The 17028-nt window shown below is 36.8% G+C and overlaps 1 protein-coding gene and 1 pseudogene across 8 annotated transcripts in view; one reads left to right on the forward strand and one right to left on the reverse strand.

Moving 5' to 3' along the window:
* The window catches only part of CCDC91 (coiled-coil domain containing 91), a 363292-nt gene extending 362025 nt beyond the window's left edge, over positions 1-1267 (forward strand). For all 8 annotated transcript variants that reach the window (XM_026457081.1, XM_026457085.1, XM_026457082.1 and 5 more), the window contains one exon: positions 178-1267. In XM_026457081.1, the coding sequence (XP_026312866.1) occupies positions 178-288 (111 nt within the window). In that variant the 3' untranslated portion in view covers positions 289-1267. The remainder of the gene's footprint in view (positions 1-177) is intronic.
* A 14749-nt stretch (positions 1268-16016) lies between these two features.
* Positions 16017-16504, reverse strand: LOC116418945 (annotated as a pseudogene).
* Between the last annotated feature and the right edge of the window lie 524 nt (positions 16505-17028).

The raw sequence follows: 17028 nt of genomic DNA on the forward strand, positions 1-17028 counted from the left end.
TGCACATGTACCCTAGAACTTAAAGTATAATAAAAAAATAATAATAAAGTACTATTTGATTTCCTAAATTGTCTCATCTAGAAAGTTTTTTCTAGTGGGCTTCAGTTACATAATATTCTTTATCCTTCAACTAAGTATTTTTTTTCTCTTTCTCTCTCTGTTTAAAAAATTAAACAGCTCGATCAAGTCATCCGCCAAAGAAGCCTGTCCAGTTTGGAACTGTTCCTCTCCTGTGCACAGAAACAGTTAAGTGCTTTAATAGCTACAGAACCAGTTGACATTGAATAAAAAGAACATGACAAGCAAACCCACACTGGCATTGGATACATCATATTACACCTTCAAAATACATGCTCTGAATTATAAAGATGTGTTTGTTTTCTTTCCGAATCATGTAGAATTGATTTCCAGTTCAAGGATAAACCAAAACAGTATTTAGAACTATCAAGTGATCTAATTTATTTTCTTTTGGTTTCTTCTTTACGTTTACTTTTATTTTATTATTATTAGTAGTAGCAGCAGCAACAGAGTATGATACGACCCAAAAGCCATTGTAAAATGCCACGTTATCAAAATTAATTAAGTAAACTTTATAGCCTGTGGTAGTCTATTACATATTATTTTGCAAAAGTAGTAAATATATTATTGTTTCATGATGACTCTTGATGAGATGCTAGAATGTAATCATACATTTATCTTATCTTGAGATAGAAATAGCATGGATTTCAACATCACCTGTTTATCTGTATAATTGGAAATAAAACACCGATATGATAGAAAATCATTCCGGCATTACCTAACCTCTTTTCTGCAGTTGGATCTATGTATTTTCATTGGTCTACTGAAAACAAACAATACAATTAAAAGCACTAAAGATTATTATATTAATTCAGCTTTGATCTGATATATCACTTAAACTAAAGGGGTGTGTGTGGTATATCCCTATTTCCTATTTCTGCTCTTTAAAGGCACTTTGAATCAATGAAACCATTAGTCTGCAAATCAAATTGTAAACTTAATCCCTATTTTTAGGAATTCAGGTTCAAGTACAGGATATATGAAATCTTTTCCCAGTATTGCAGAATGTATTTAATTCACAGGCAGTATACTTCAATGCAAAATCATGAATATTTTTAATTCAAAACTAAAATGTCATTAATATGTATGTATGCAAATGTTTTATCTTATTTTCTGAAATGCATCTACTTTCTTGGGCTTTGTACTTTTTTGAGATTTCTCAGCGTAATAAAAAGAGCTCCCAAACTTATTTGGTTGTTACTTTTTGTTTTTTTAATTTCTTTAAAATATATACATACATTTTTTACAATTTTTCTTTCTCAAGTTGAAATTTTCTATCCTAGGTAGTTTTATCACACTACTCGAATATTTTAAGAACAAGATTAGCCTTCCTTATAGATCTGCTTGGCCTTCTAGCCCTGCTAAATTTTAATTGTAGATCCTTAGACAGGCTGTCTAACCAATTTGAGTCTCAGTTTTCTCATTTGTGAGGTAGAAAGAATGATTTTTATAGGCTATTTAAAAAATTAATATTGTAAAATACCCCATATAGTGCTTGCTGCTATAGCCTCCAATTTATAATAATTTCCCTTTCTCTAGAAATTAATCACAAAATACAGGTGTGGGTACCTATAAACCGTAGCATTCTGCCCCTCTAACCTTGACTGACCGACCCGCACGTGAAGATCTGACCCCACATGGGGCTCCTATGAAAAGTCTTATGGTGACATCACTTCAACTTCCTTACCATAGGGAGACAGACATGGACCCCTATTTCTGAGGTTAGAGGTTACCCCAACCCTTTTTTCCTGAGTCTCAGATTCTGTGAGATACCAGAATATTCTTCCAATATGTTAGCACCACTTACTTTTTTCCCTTAAGCTAGTCAGAGCCAGTTTCTATTATGTGCAACCAGAAAAATATTAACCCAGGCAGTCAAGCACAGATCCCAGCAAGTAATCCCTGGATACTTGGCACTTGTTAGTTCCTCATTTCCTCCACCGTACCAATCCACATCCAAAATGGGAACACTCTTTGATTTATTTTAAGGAATGTTAAAAATATAACTGAACCGAAGCCTCTATTGTCTAACAAAGCCAAGTAAATCACAGATACCCAAAACTATGAACAAACAGTGCCCTATTTAAAAGCTTTCTGTCACTCAGAATCTTGAGTAGAGGTTTAAACTCTGCTTTGCTGAATGCTGACTCACGTTCCATTTCAAAGTAGGCTTACTCAGTGATTGCTTTGAAATCAAAACCAGAACAATGTCCCTATGATTGGTGTTACTCTTCAGTGAGTCAGTTATCTATTATTATAACTTCTTTTTTTATCTGACAATTAAACTGAATGGAATCAGGAAATGTTCTCTATATTTAAAAGAGCAATACATCTGAATAAGTAAAACATGTATTTATAAGCCTGGAAAATATTTATAAAACTCCAAGAGAGAAGGAGACTTGCATCAAAGCACTTTGCCTCTAGTCTTCTGGTTACATACCAGTAAACAACTCTGCTGTATCTCCAAAGACTCCACTAACAAGAGGCAGAAAGCCAATGTGTTCTGCATCCACAGGCTCCTTACTTGGAGGCATCACCATCAGCATCATAGTAAGTGGATGTTATCACTATTTATGAGAGCACACAGTTGTGACTGCCGGGGTTTTTTTTTTTTTTTTTTTTTTTTTAAGCCAGGCAAAACTAAAACTGTTCTCTGAATTTCACTGATAAACACATTTTTAACACACCCAGTCCCCCACAATGCATGGGCTACTTGCTCACCAATCATTAGTATATATAAGTAGAAGGGAAAGAGCAGGCAGAATTTTCTTTGATCTGGTTTTGTTTTATCTCCACCTTCCCAAGCATTCATTCTCAACAAGTTGCTCCCCCTTAAATTGTCCCCATTCCCAGAGTCACTATATATTGAACTTTTCCTGTGGGGTACTTATATAATTAAATCATGTTTTAATTGTTATTTATAATTAATAATTTATGTTTTTATTTATGTCTGCCTCCTCCTAAGCAGAGAGACCACATCTGTTTTTTTTGTTACATCAATGCATTTCATAGTGCCTATCCTGTAGTAATTGATTCAATTAATAAATAATTGAACCAATAAAACAATTATTGCACCTGCAATGAAATTAACCAACTAATTCCCAGCTAATAGATTCTGACTACTGCCTTAAAAGATTTAGCTAAAGTTGCTGTGTTTCTGAATGAGATCCTGTAAGAAAAATTAACCTTCATAAAACAGTAAAACCTACCTTCTATATAAATCAATAAAATTTCTGAAAACTGTAAAATGAACTCTGCATTTCCAGTGCTACTCAAATGACTAAATCACATTGATTGAAATGTGCTACCCAAATTTAGAAGATCCTCTAAATATAAGTAGGGACGAACATATGGGAAATTATATGTGAAATCATTTCATATGGTACTGAGAAGGGCCCAGCTACAAGAGTAAACAGCCTCTGCTTGAGAGAACTATAGAATGGTGTTAAACCTACTGGTCCATCAGTTTCGAGTTGCAACACATAGGGAGCAACAACGTTTAGAGGACAGACTGAGTGCATAAAGTTTTGTGATCAAGAGTAGAAGATTCAGAGGGCCCAGTAGAAGAAGTTATGTGTAAGGAGAGGAGAGGTGCTTAAGATTGAGTCAGATGAGGGAATGTCCAGAGCAGTGTGTATGAGTCCTGGTGATAACGATGCCAAGAATATCTGACAGTCTTTTTCAATTCATCTCTCACTCTGGATGGTGATACAAATTGGCCTTGTTTTGAGAAATACACAGAAATCAAGAAACAAACTTATTCAAAAGGTAGGAAAATTTGACTCAGTCCTGGCAAACATTTGGTTCTCAGAAGTCTGGTAGCTGATTTAAAAAGAAAAAAAAAAAAATGAAGCCACAGAGTGTACAAATTGCTGACTTCAACGCAGCTCAGATACTGAAACAGATAATGGAAGATTTCTTGTGGCAAGATATGTATGTAATGAATTTTGAGTTTTGTCCCTTTTATTGAGGTATTTTTTTCTGGAATTGTTACAACCACTAAACAGCACTACTACATTTTTTGAAACATTTTTCCTGTAATGTTTTTTGGTCTTTTGCTTGATTAACTGCCAAATATAAATGTTTAATTCAACTCTACAAAAATGTTTAACACTTAGTGATTCAATTAGTAAGTTTATGCTTATTGTCTCAGTGAGCTATTCTTTAAAATTCATTATATGTTGTAATTTTATAGGCAAACTAATACGTTTTTATGATTCTGGGCTTTTTATAGATAAAAATAAGCAACAATACATTTTGTTTTTCTTATAATTTTCTCTTTTTTTCTCATAAAGCAGGAAAAAACTTCTATACTCCATGTCAGTTGGTTGTAGTTATAGAAAATGAGGTAAACTAGGTAGAAATATCAAATAAGATTTTTAGAAAACTCTGGTCTATATGGTTCCAAGCAATCCAGATAACCAGCTACGGTCGTTGAAGAGTAAGATGTATTCACTTCTATATGAATGAATTCAAAGTGCAACAGTGATTCTACTTAATATAAATCCTTTGACATACTAGCATTTCCCTACAGGAAGAATACTTGTGTTCAGAAATATGTGTTTTATGCCTATTCCTTAGAATTTTAGATGCATATTCTCAATTATACGTATTAAGTAGTCCACAGAGAAACCTAAACTTCTATAAAATTCATAATGCAGTGTTATTTAGACACTAACCTCAAAGGTAACAAGGATGGTACCCTCATTATTTTATTATTCCCTTTTTCTATGTGATCTCAACTGATTCCATGGCTTTAAATAATCTCCATATGCTAAAGACCACCACATTTGTAGCTCCAGCCCATTTCTTTCTTCTTAAGTCCAGAGTCCAAGATTCAGCTGCCTACTTAATATTGCCACTTAGATGTGGTACTTAACATATCAAAAACAGTATTCTTCATCCTCACTCCACCTCTGCCGCCCACATTCTTTTCTGATGTGTGTCTTTTCTAATATTCCTCATCTCAATGAATGTCAGCATCATCCCTCCCTGCTTCCCCTCCCCATTTCCTACACCAAACTCAGTCCTGTCAGCTCTACTCCAAAATATATCCTGAATCCATCTGTCTTTTTCCATTCATTCTGACCACCACCTTCCAAACCAGTCTTTATGATCTCTAGCCTAGACTTTTGAAATGGCCTCTTAAAAGAGTACTTGCTTCCATTCTTGCCCCCAAGTATTCTGTATTATAGCCAATGATCTCCTAAAACCTAAATTTATTGAATCATAAATGTAATATCTTTATGGGAAAATGTACTCATTGTCTCCATTCAATTCATTCTGATTCCAGGAACATATACAATATAGTAGGAATAGATGTAAGACATTTGTTGTGATGTATGTCACTGGGGCAGGGATGCTAACAGAATCAAGTCTGCAAATGGTAAAAGTTCAAATGAGTTGAAGAAAGGGAGAAACTAAATGAATAGAGAGTTAAGAGACATGCAAACCTCCATTGATATGTATGTAACCTCTTGGGAGTCAGCTGGCTTCTTTTTCTTCCGCTTTTCTTCTGTATGACTTAGTGGAACCTGCCTGCTTCTTTCTCTACTGTTAGTTACTCTCAAACGAAAGTCTCTCTCCTTGAAAGTTTACTTGGAAACAGAATTCAATGTTGTAAATATCCACACTCTGTTTCAGTTTTGATTAAGAGTTCCATTTGTGATGGTGAGAAATCTGGGAGTAAAAAAGGACCCCTTCCTGTTGTCTTTTCCTCTCTGGTCCCATTACCTTTTGGTGAATCTTTTCATACAGAATTGTATATGCTGCAAAAGAATATGCAGCTTCAGACTATTCTTGACATTCTCTGACTGAGTTGGAGTGTCAAGCAAATAGGACCTTGGTACAGGGTAGTTAAGGAAAAGCCCAGCAGGGCATGAAGGCCCAACATGTAATTAGCCTCACTGGCCATGAAAAGTTTATTCTTGTCTCTTCTCCTTGCTGTGTGGCATCCCCAGTTCTGTCTTCATGGCAAACACTGACCAAGAAATAGCAGATAGGAAGCTTTTATGGCAATGGGGTCATGAGGGAGGGAAAATTGCAAAATCCAAGAAGTCTTAAATAGGAGCAGCGGGAAAGGAAAGGGCCATTTTATTGCCTAAAACCACCTAGCTTAGGTAACAGTTCCAGCATGTCCTTTTTTGAATAGCTATTCTAATTATTATATATTCAGCTGATTAATAGGAGTACTTGAGAGGTGGACTGTGTCAGGTAACCTCAGGCAGTCCTGCTTCAACAAGCTGTCAGGGGGCCATGCCATGCTTCTTTATGACATGGGTGAATTTGATAGGCTCACCAGCAGAACATGGGATCACAAGGCTGGAACCATTCCATTTCCATGAAATAATTTAAGTCAGCCAATACAAGGGGAAGGGATGGGAATAAAGGTCTGAGATAGTCTTTAGTTTTATATTTTGTGCTAGAGGTATGTTTACATACTTTTTATAGAATAGAGGGTGCCTATATCTTAGTACACTTCTATAAGAAAGAAAAATTACACTGTAATTGGGTATCTTCGTTGTCAATCATTTGGCAATGTTACCTGATAAAACTTTCTGAGATGATGGGAGCTCTATATATGCACAGCCCAGTTTGCTAGCTCCTAGCTACATGTAGTTACTGAACACCTGAAATGTGGCTAGTGTGACAAAGAACACTAATTTTATTTTATTTTAATTTATATAGTTACATGTGACTAGTGGCTACTCTTGGAAAATGCAAATATAGAGATTCCCTTGCCAGAGGGGAAGCAGTAGTCAAGTTATTTCCCCTAATCACACAAACACCGTTACGTTACGTTTGTTTCCTTCCACCTCTTTTAAGATTGGTGTGTAGAGTAGGCATGTGATGAGTACAAATGCATGCGAAACACTTCAAGGAAAGAAGATAGCTGAGAATCCAATGCTGTTGATACATTATTTAATTCTATCATGCATAAAGATTAAAGGAGACCTTACTGGAAAACTTTCTAGTGTATGATTCTTCGAGCTAGAAACACTTCTAGTTTAGTGCCACCAAGAAAGAGTTTCTCTGATCTTCGGCCAAAATTATCCTAAAAATCAGAAACTCTTCTCTTTAAATTTGAGTAAATAATATGGATTCTGCCTTGGTTTGTTTTTGAGAGTTGCCTGGAGAATCAATATGACCTTAGTTTTAAAGATTAAGCAGAAAATGAGTAACTGCATATAAGGATTCAGACTTCCAAAATGGACTTTGGGGAATGGAAAATGTCTATTATGTCTTTGAAATTATTTTACTTACACCCCCCACCCAGTGATTGAATTTGCTGAGAAGTAGCTTTTCATTTAAAAAAAAATTACTGAGCTTGTATTATGCCATGTATTGTGCTAGTCATATTACAACTAGTGAGTGCCTTTAACAGTTATATGAGGTAGATACCTCCTGTTAAAGAAGAGGAAAGCAATGCTTACGGAGGGTAATTAACTTACCAATGATCACTGCCGATTCCATACCAGGTCTGACTGACATCCACACTTTTCACAAGGGCAGGTATTGCCTTTTGCGAGTTAACATTCACCTACTTTTTAAAATTTAGCCACCCATTCTGTTTGGATTCATTTTGTAATATATCTCCCACCAAAGGATGCTAATGATCTTTCTTAGTACAAGCTCCAGGCACAGCTTTTTGGCAACCAGATTAGGCTGAATGGTATATCACCAAAGTTGCACTAAGCCCTGTGGCCTGTGGAGTGACAGAACTTTTGTATGCTGGTGGGACAAAACCGTGGGAAAATCATTTCCCTTCTATGCCAAATTTTGTTTATTTGCTACTGTTTACCTAGTGGGAAAAGACTTACGTTCCACAGCTCAAGAAAATCAATCCTACTTCAATACAGGCACTTAACCTGGAGTTACATTAGCCTAATGAAAAAAAAGGCCTGGCTGAAATATAAAATCAAGGAATCAGCTATAATTAGCTAATATAATGTAACAATAAAGATTCTTCCAGAAGATTAATCTTCCCCAAAGCTCTAATCGATTCTTAAAATCGTCAGTCCAAATCAGTAAGTCAATGGCATAATGAGCATTATAATCTTAACAGTTTCAAAGAAGAAAATTGGAAGAGTGAATAAAGTAATTTCATTCTGTCCTAAATTTTATTCAAAGAACATAACACAAAACCAAAAACTACCAGCTTCTTTCCTCAAATTTTACCTGTTCATTGAAACTGCTACAGCCCATCCATGATATCAACATGAGAAATCACATCACATATTATTTGGAAATACATAAATGAGTACTGTTCCCATTGCAAAACTGAGAGATTTGTGTTCCTCCCTTTCATAACTTACCATAGTAAGCATGGAGCCAGCCTCCCTGGTTCAAGTCTCAAGGCTATCTACCAGCACTGTATAAGCTCCCCAGTGCCTCAGTTTCCTCAGTTTTAGAAAGAAGACAATAGAATGTGGCCGGGCGCGGTGGCTCAAGCCTGTAATCCCAGCACTTTGGGAGGCCGAGACGGGCGGATCACAAGGTCAGGAGATCGAGACCATCCTGGCTAATACGGTGAAACCCCGTCTCTACTGAAAAAAAAAAAAAAAATACAAAAAACTAGCCGGGCGGGGTGGCGGGCGCCTATAGTCCCAGCTACTTGGGAGGCTGAGGCAGGAGAATGGCGTGAACCCGGGGGGCGGAGCTTGCAGTGAGCTGAGATGCGGCCACTGCACTCCAGCCTGGTCAACAGAGCGAGACTCCGTCTCAAAAAAAAAAAGAAGACAATAGAATGTACTTCATAAGATTGTTTGAGTGTTAATACATAAAAAGCAATTAAAACCGTGTCTGACCCCTAGTTAAGAGTTTATGTTCTGTATTCATAAACAAACAGTTGCTTTTTACATCATCCTTACTTTAAAATTTGTCATTATTTTTGTTAATATTTTTAGGATCGATGATATATTATTTTTTGGCTTTTAAAAATATATTTGGGCTGAGCACAGTGGCTCACACCTGTAATCCCAGCACTTTGGGAGGCCGAGGCAGGTGGACCACGAGGTCAAGAGATCGAGACCATCCTGGCCAACATGGTGAAACCCCGTCTCTACTAAAAGTACAAAACTTAGCTGGACGTGGTGGTCCGCCTGTAATCCCAGCTACTCGGGAGGCTGAGGTAGGAGAATCACTTGAACCCGGGAGGCGGAGGGTGCAGTGAGCCGAGATCGCGCCATTGCACTCCAGCCTGGCGACAGAGCGAGACTCCATCTCAATATATATATGTATCTATATTTGTTATACTGTTATATATATTATACATATATATATGTTATACTGATTCAGCGAGATGTTCTGTTAGCTTCTAAGTAAGAAGCTTAGAATTCTGCAAAACATTTTCAGAGAGGCTGCATAAAAATAATGCTTTATTGCATGACTTTTTTTTGGTGGCAGTAAATATGTTGAGAATCCTAAGATGCTCTTTCCTTCAGTGGTTATCTAAAAATTGTTAAACTGTGAACATCTGGCTGGCATACAGCCTTCATGTTTCACTGTTGTGATTATCTCAGGCAGCAGATCACAGGCATGTTTACCTTCAACAGTCTTAGTCCCTTAGTTTCTTCCCCGTCCTCCTTTTCCTTCTTCCCCAGTCTGCTGAATTCCTGTCTGCTATGAAGAGTGGTGACAAATACTAATCTGCACTAGACCACAGTCATATGAAGTCAGATTGAGTACTTGGCCTTGTATCAAACCTGAAGTGGAAGGGAAGGGTAGAACTGCTGTCTTGTAAATAGCCACCCAAGGCGTAAGCCCTGAAAACATGTAAATATCACTATGTCCCATATGCATTATTTCTCAATTTTGTCATGCTACCTTTGCCAGCTAGTTTAACTGAGTATGATTTGCAGTTATTTTATTCAACATTTTTTGACAATTTGAGTACAGTTCTGGATGTAATATTAAATCCTCTTCTGGCTCAGCAGATTGCAAAATTGCACGTTCTGTCTACACATCAAATCCTAGGTCTGGAGGGGAATTGAAGACTTTACCTAGTCCAGCACATCCAGAAAATACTGCATTTGAGCTTTTCCATAGCAGATGGTATTTCACCCTATCCTAAATGACATCCAAACAAGAAGATTGATTATATGATTAAAGACTGTGAAGAAAGGTTAAAATTAAGCTTGGCTTCTATTTCTTTTAAATTCATAAAATTTTTTCTTCTTCAAGGATCTCTAGCCAATTCCAATGGCTGAAGCAATAAGCTTAATCATACCTTTCTGACTGTAGAGGAAACTAAATATGGTAAATAAATGTTAACAATTTAGTTCTAAATTATTTGTGTCAACTTTATATACCAAATTTGGGATTGATCAGTTTTTTAATCTATCTGGAATCTAGTGTTGAAAAGTCCCAGGGAAAAAAAAAAATAATAAAGCTATTCTAAAGAAGTTTCAGGGAATCAACTCAATTCTGGTAACCTTCATACCTGAAGACTGAGTAATTTATTAAGAAAAAGGTTTAGTAGACTCACAGTTCCATGTGGCTGGGGACAAAGGAAGAGCAGTGGAACTTCTCACATGGCAGCGGGTAGGAAAGTGTGTGCTGGGGAACTGCCCTGTATAAACCCATCAGATCTCAAGAGACTTATTCACTATCACAAGAATAGCACAGGAAAGAATTCCCACAGGATCCCTCCCTCAACATGTGGGAATTATGGGAGCTACAATTCAAGATGAGATTTGGGTGCGGACACAACCAAACCATATCACTCTTTTATAGATATTTTGCAATGACCAGAAACCAAAGCTTTTGCCTACATGAGTTTACATTATAATTACATTACATTATAATATTTTTCTAAGAATTCCAAGAAAAAAGTGTAAGTGGTCCAAGGAAGGAAAATTTGCTTTTATCAAACTCCCATTTGTTGAATATGATATATTTAGCAATAAAATGAATATTTGGCTCAGAACAATACATTCTAATCAGCTTTCCATTGAACATGCCATGATCACAGTTTCTATAATTATTTAGAATTCTTTATTCAGCTATAATTGACAAAGGAAAGATAGATTGCATTAAAATATTAGATACATGGCATTTAAAAGTTGTTTAAAAATAAGTTCCCATTGATTTTAAAGTAAGCTTTGGTTAGGTTAAATAAAATGTTTTCAAACTCAGAATTCCCCTCTATAATCAGCACCTAAGATCTGATGTTACATTTATTATTACTAAGGAGTTTCTTCATCAGTTCATTTTTTATGATTTCTCCATCTTTAAGGCTTATGATACTGTTATGAATTTCATAACATTATGAGATCTCTGCTTCTGGGACAAAAGGAAAGATTGATCCTATTTCCCTACTCCCTAGCAGGTAGTTGGAGCAATGCTACGAGCACTGCTGGGCTGCAGGCAGAGTGATGTGTATCATGCCAAGCCAAGCCATTTATTTACTGCTGCCAGGCCCTCCAGCCCAGAGCTGTCTTCTCCCTTTGGGTGACAGTGGAAGAGGCCTTTTGTTGAGACTGTGGAGGCACAAGATCAAAACAGCTTCACTGAGTTACCACATGAAGTACAGTTACTTTAGAGGGTCTCCTATATCCACAAATGGTTATAATTGAAAAATCAACACTTTTTGGGTTAAGTCACTGAGAACTGGGAGTTTTCTATTATTATAGCATAACCTGATCTATCTTATAACTAGAAAAGATAAAGCAAAACTCAGGAGACCATCTGGCCTCTTTACATTACCATTCCTTCAGAATCTCAAGAGACCTACCTAAATGTTGTTGTTCCAAAGATCACATCAACGTCAGCAACGATTATTTGTTCAATCTAATGTTTATATGCACTACACAAGATCACCTGGGATGCAAAGATGATGAGAATACAACCCTTTGCCTTCAGGTTAATATAAAAGCATTTTCCAAGGTTATGTTGACTCATTTTCTGTTGGGAAATTTTACTGAAAACTTTTTCCCTTTTTAAAAAATTTCTTAATCTGAAAATGGTGTGCACATGTATACAACGCACATACATTAAGAGTGTATGTTATATGGTGTTACACATTCAGTCTGTATGAATGTTACAAACATGTGTGAGTATATACATTTAAAGGGGTAGGGGAGAGAGAAAGATACAAGGTGCCACATGCCTCAGTTTGTCTTTCAATAAATTCCAAAATCTAGACATAATAAATTTATAATCAGTGTAATTGTAACCTACCTACAACATCTTGCACAGAATAAAAAATTGTTTCCAGATAATAGGAAAATCACATAACTCATTTCCAGCCAGTTTGTAACTGGTATTTTTTTCTTTTCTTTTTTTTTTTTTCCCCACAGTTGTTTAAAAGAAATTGGTGCAATAAAAAATAGTTTTGCTATTACATTATATTTACACTTAGTAGAGTGTTTTATGCTAAATCAAATGCATGTTTTACTGAATTACTGTTAAAGCCAAATAACTGCTTTTCAACCACACCTTAGCACCTTAGCTTGCCTCTGGCCTGGGTATGTCACTGAGTGTTGACAAGCCCGTCCTTCATACTTCAGATAAGTGAAAATACTAATTTATGGAAAAGGTATGTGTGACATCTGGGCTTAGCTTTTCTTCACTTAGTTTGATAATCCAGTTTTTAAAATTGTCAGTAATAAAAGGGTCATTATTAATATTTCTTTTCTGTTTCATGCTAAAAGTTTTGTTTGTTTTTAACCTATATTATCTCATTCATCCCTACACACCTCCTTCAGTGACTAATGGTGTTATTATGGTATGTATTAGGAGAGTAAGACTAATTAATTTCCCTGAGGCACACAGATATCAAGTGAACAAACTACCATCCCAGCTCAAGTCCATGCTTCCATCACATTTTTTAGCATCACAATTTTTAATATAAAAAAATCATTTGGCCAGGCACAGTGACTCACGCCTGTAATCCCAGCACTTTGGGAGGCCGAGGCGGGCGGATCACCTGAGGTCAGGAGTTTGAGACCAGTCTGGCTAACATGGTGAAACCCTGTTTCTAATAAAAATATATAATATTAGCTGGGTGTGGTGGCACGCGCCTGTAATCCCAGCTATTCAGGAGGTTGAGGTAGGAGAATCACTTGAACCCAGGAGGGAGGTGAAGGTTGCAGTGAGCCAAGACTGCACCATTGCACTTCAGCTGGGGCAACAAGAGCGAAACTCTGTCAAAAAAAAAAAAAAAAAAAAAAAAAAAAAAATTCATTTTGCTAATATTCCCCTCTCTAAAGTACTTCTTTTTAAATCACAACATTTCAAAACTCCAGATTCCCTTTGGAATTGCTAAATAACCTCTAACAGAGTTTCTAGAAGTGTGGACTATGGGTTACCTGCATCAGAATTACTTACTTGAGTGATTGTTAATCATGGAGATTCCTGGTTCTCTGCCTAAACTTTTCAAATCAGAATCTCCTAAAGAAGCTTCAGAAATTTTTATTTTATTTTCCAGATGATTCTAATACACATAAATATTATTCCCAAACAATTGAAGAAATATCTCTAAGTCATCACAGAGGTGACTGACTTCATCAAAAGTGTACTTCAACAAGTCCCTTTGAGTTTGACCACTTCATGTATGTCAAGAATCTGAACACTGAATTGACTTTAGCTAATGGTAAGAGCCAAGAAGGTGCAATGGTAACTGAAGAGAAAAGGGTAATAAGAAAACTTTTGTCTTAATTTGAAGTGTAATTTGAAGAGACACTCAACATAAATATACTAGCGGATTAATTTTAAAATATAATGTTAAAGAAGTAGAGAGTATAATGGTGGTTACCAGAGGCTGGGAAGAGGGGTGGATGGGGAAGATGTTGACCAAAGGGTATAAAATTTCAGTTAGAGAGGAGGCATAAGCTTTAGTGATCTATTGCACAGAATAGTGACTGTGATAAATAATAGGCACTGTATATTTCAAAATTACTAAAGGAGTAGGATTTAAATGTTTTCATTACAAAAAATGATAAGCATGTGAAATGACGGATTCAGTAATTAGCTTGATTTAGTCATTCCACAATGTAAGCATGTGTGAAAATATAGCATTGAACCCCATATATAGTTATTACTTATCAATTAAAAATAAGATTAAAAACAGGGTGACTACAGTCAATAATAATAATTTATTGTTATTTTAAAATAACTAAAAGAGTGGAATTACAATGTTTCTACCACAAACGATAAATGCTTGAGGTGATGGATACCCCAATTACCCTGATGTGATTATTACACATAGTGTGTCTATATGAAAACATCACATGTACCCCATAAATACACACATCTATTCATACCCATAATAATTAAAAATACAAAACTTAAAAATGTATGTAAAAAAGTCAAAAAATCAAAAACTAAACAATTTAAAACTAAAGATGAGAAAAAATATGATTTTATAGAAAACGTCATCCAAATAAAATGTCTATTTATAATTTAAAAATAAATAAATACCATATTGAATGCTGACTTTAGGAAACATAAAAAACAAAATTTGTAAACTAGGAAGCTTATAAGTAATAATTTGAATATAAAAAGGAAAATGAAGCAGGTTCCTGGTGGAGAAGTGAGGTGGGGGTTGTCTGTCACTGTGCAGAGGTAGGAAAGAGGTGTGGAAGGGAATAGCCTTTGAAAACAAAATAACCTTTGCACACATTCTTTTAACCCAAGGTTAAGTAATAATATCCTGTTTTCCAGTTTAAAATTTGAGTCACAGAGAAATTCCATGAATTGCCAAAGGTCAGCCAGTTAGTCAATGGCAGAACTGACCATATTCCAGTGACTCCAAATCGGCTGCTCTTTCCACCTAATTATATTGTATTTTCTTTTGTTTTAAGCCTTCCAACTAGTTTTCAGCCCATCTGAGGATTTCATATCTGCCCAAGTCAATTTGAATTAATGTAGCAAGGCCTTGGGAAACCACATTCGTATTTTTGTGCCTTTCTTAGTATGTTGTTTTCCTGCAGAATAATTACAAACTTCTGTGTTTTAATTACAGTGACTTTTAGGATGCTGCAGATTTCTTCCAATCAGTTGGCTTTTGTATTTTCTTCCTATACCTTTTCAGCACAAGACTTCTAAACTCTCTTATACCCGAGTGGGAGTGTTCCTTAGGCAGAAACCCTAACTGATAGAGCCTGTCTCCATGGCGTGATGGAGGATCACTGAAATAGGCTCTACTGAATATTATGTGTAAATGCTTTCAGGTAGCCCTTCTTGGTTGAATTAAACTACAAAGCAGTATTTCTTTCAAGCCATTTGGAGGCAATTTACAGGCAAAAAAACAATGTGGTCTACATAAAAGCCATAACTCTGATTTCCATGTGTCATGTGCATGTTGCACAACTCTACAGATTATTCATAGAAACAAATTAGGAAAAGGAAGCAACTCCACAATATGTTTTGTTGAAAGAATCGCTGAGCATCTCTTACTTGGCTGATGGTTAGTATCCATGTTTGTTTATAAAACATATGCAAATGTAATGAAATGGCTCCTTCTATGGTGTGCAAGGAAATAGATGATTGTATTATTACGACAGTTGTGCCTTTCCATAAATAACTTAAAGGCCACTTTTCTCTCCCCATTAAGAATCACTTCCCTGTGCAATTTAGTTTATGTTTGTTTCTAAGGCATCACTAATTACCACTCATCTGAGATACATAGATTCCCGCTCTCTTCCTTAGTGTGGCACTGCCACATCTTCAAAGGCTTCTGTGGAGCAGGAGATGGTCAAGGAGGTGGTGACTGAGCACGGGATAAGCCTCACTATCATTGACGGTTCTGCCATTACCCTCTTTACTGCCACCTCACAAAGTTATACACATGTAGTTGATTATTCTTGTTTTCTTTCTTTTTTTCCTGCTTCAGGATTATTTGTAAAAATAGTACAGGAAGACACCAGCCCCATGCAGACAGCAGCCCAGGGGGATCGCACCAGTCCTTCTGTCCTCACATTGGCAGACGGAGATCTCTACTCTGAAGCCTTTGTAGGGCCATGGGCACCTTTGGGAGCCTGAGCTGGAACTGAAGCTCGAGCTGCAGGCTGGGCCTTGGTTTGATTCTTGGCTTTTGGTGGGCACAGCCTGAGCCCTTTGGCAATGCGGGCATGAGCACGCTTCCTAAGATTGGGGTGGGCAGTGCAGGCAAGTCGATCGAGCTTGTGGCAGATACCCTTTGGGATCTTGGGCTTAACCTCCTTGGACTTTACAAGGGCCTTGATGGCCTCAGCACGTACACTCATGGCCTTGGTATTGTTAGCCTGCATCTTCTTTAGGCCTTTCTTGTTGTGCTTCTTGGCAAAGTGCACGCTCCTCAGGATCTTGGGGTCCACTCCTTTTAGAGATTAGTGACTGGGGTTTCTTTGTGATTGGGGTTTCTTTGTGATTGGGGTTTCTTGATGCCATTTCTGTGCCATTTTCGGGACTGGTTGTGTGTGGTGTGGTTCTTGGACTTGGCCATGTCTGCACCATAAGCCACGGCTCCCATAGCTGACTATTCTTAAGTACGAGGCGAAACCAAAGAGAATTCCGATATAATGTGGGAAAAAAAGTTGACCATCCACTTAATATTTCCATAATCAAAAAATCCTCAAAGTTAAGGTTTCATAAGCAGAGTCCTGTCTACCCCAGTTCCTAACCTTGTTTCTTGCCCCCAGTTCTACTTTTCTTTCCAAGATATAATGCCCTTTTTTATTCCTCCACTATTTGAAATAAACACCTACTTATTGGGAAATTTCACTGTTTATCCACAAAGGTTATCACCACAGGACACATCCTGTTAGCATTATTTTCGAAACTCTAAGCTTATTCTTGGAACTATTAGGAATAAGAGGCCAGTGTGGTGGCACCTTGGGAGGCTGAAGAAGGAGGATCTCTTGAGCTCAGGAGTTTGAGACCATCCTGGGCAATATAGGGGACCTTGTCTCTATAAAAAATAAAAAATTATCTGGGTGTAGTGGTGCATGCCTGTGATCCCAGTTACCT

This window comes from Piliocolobus tephrosceles, chromosome 10 (assembly GCF_002776525.5).
Source record: "Piliocolobus tephrosceles isolate RC106 chromosome 10, ASM277652v3, whole genome shotgun sequence".
Lineage (NCBI taxonomy): Eukaryota > Metazoa > Chordata > Mammalia > Primates > Cercopithecidae > Piliocolobus > Piliocolobus tephrosceles.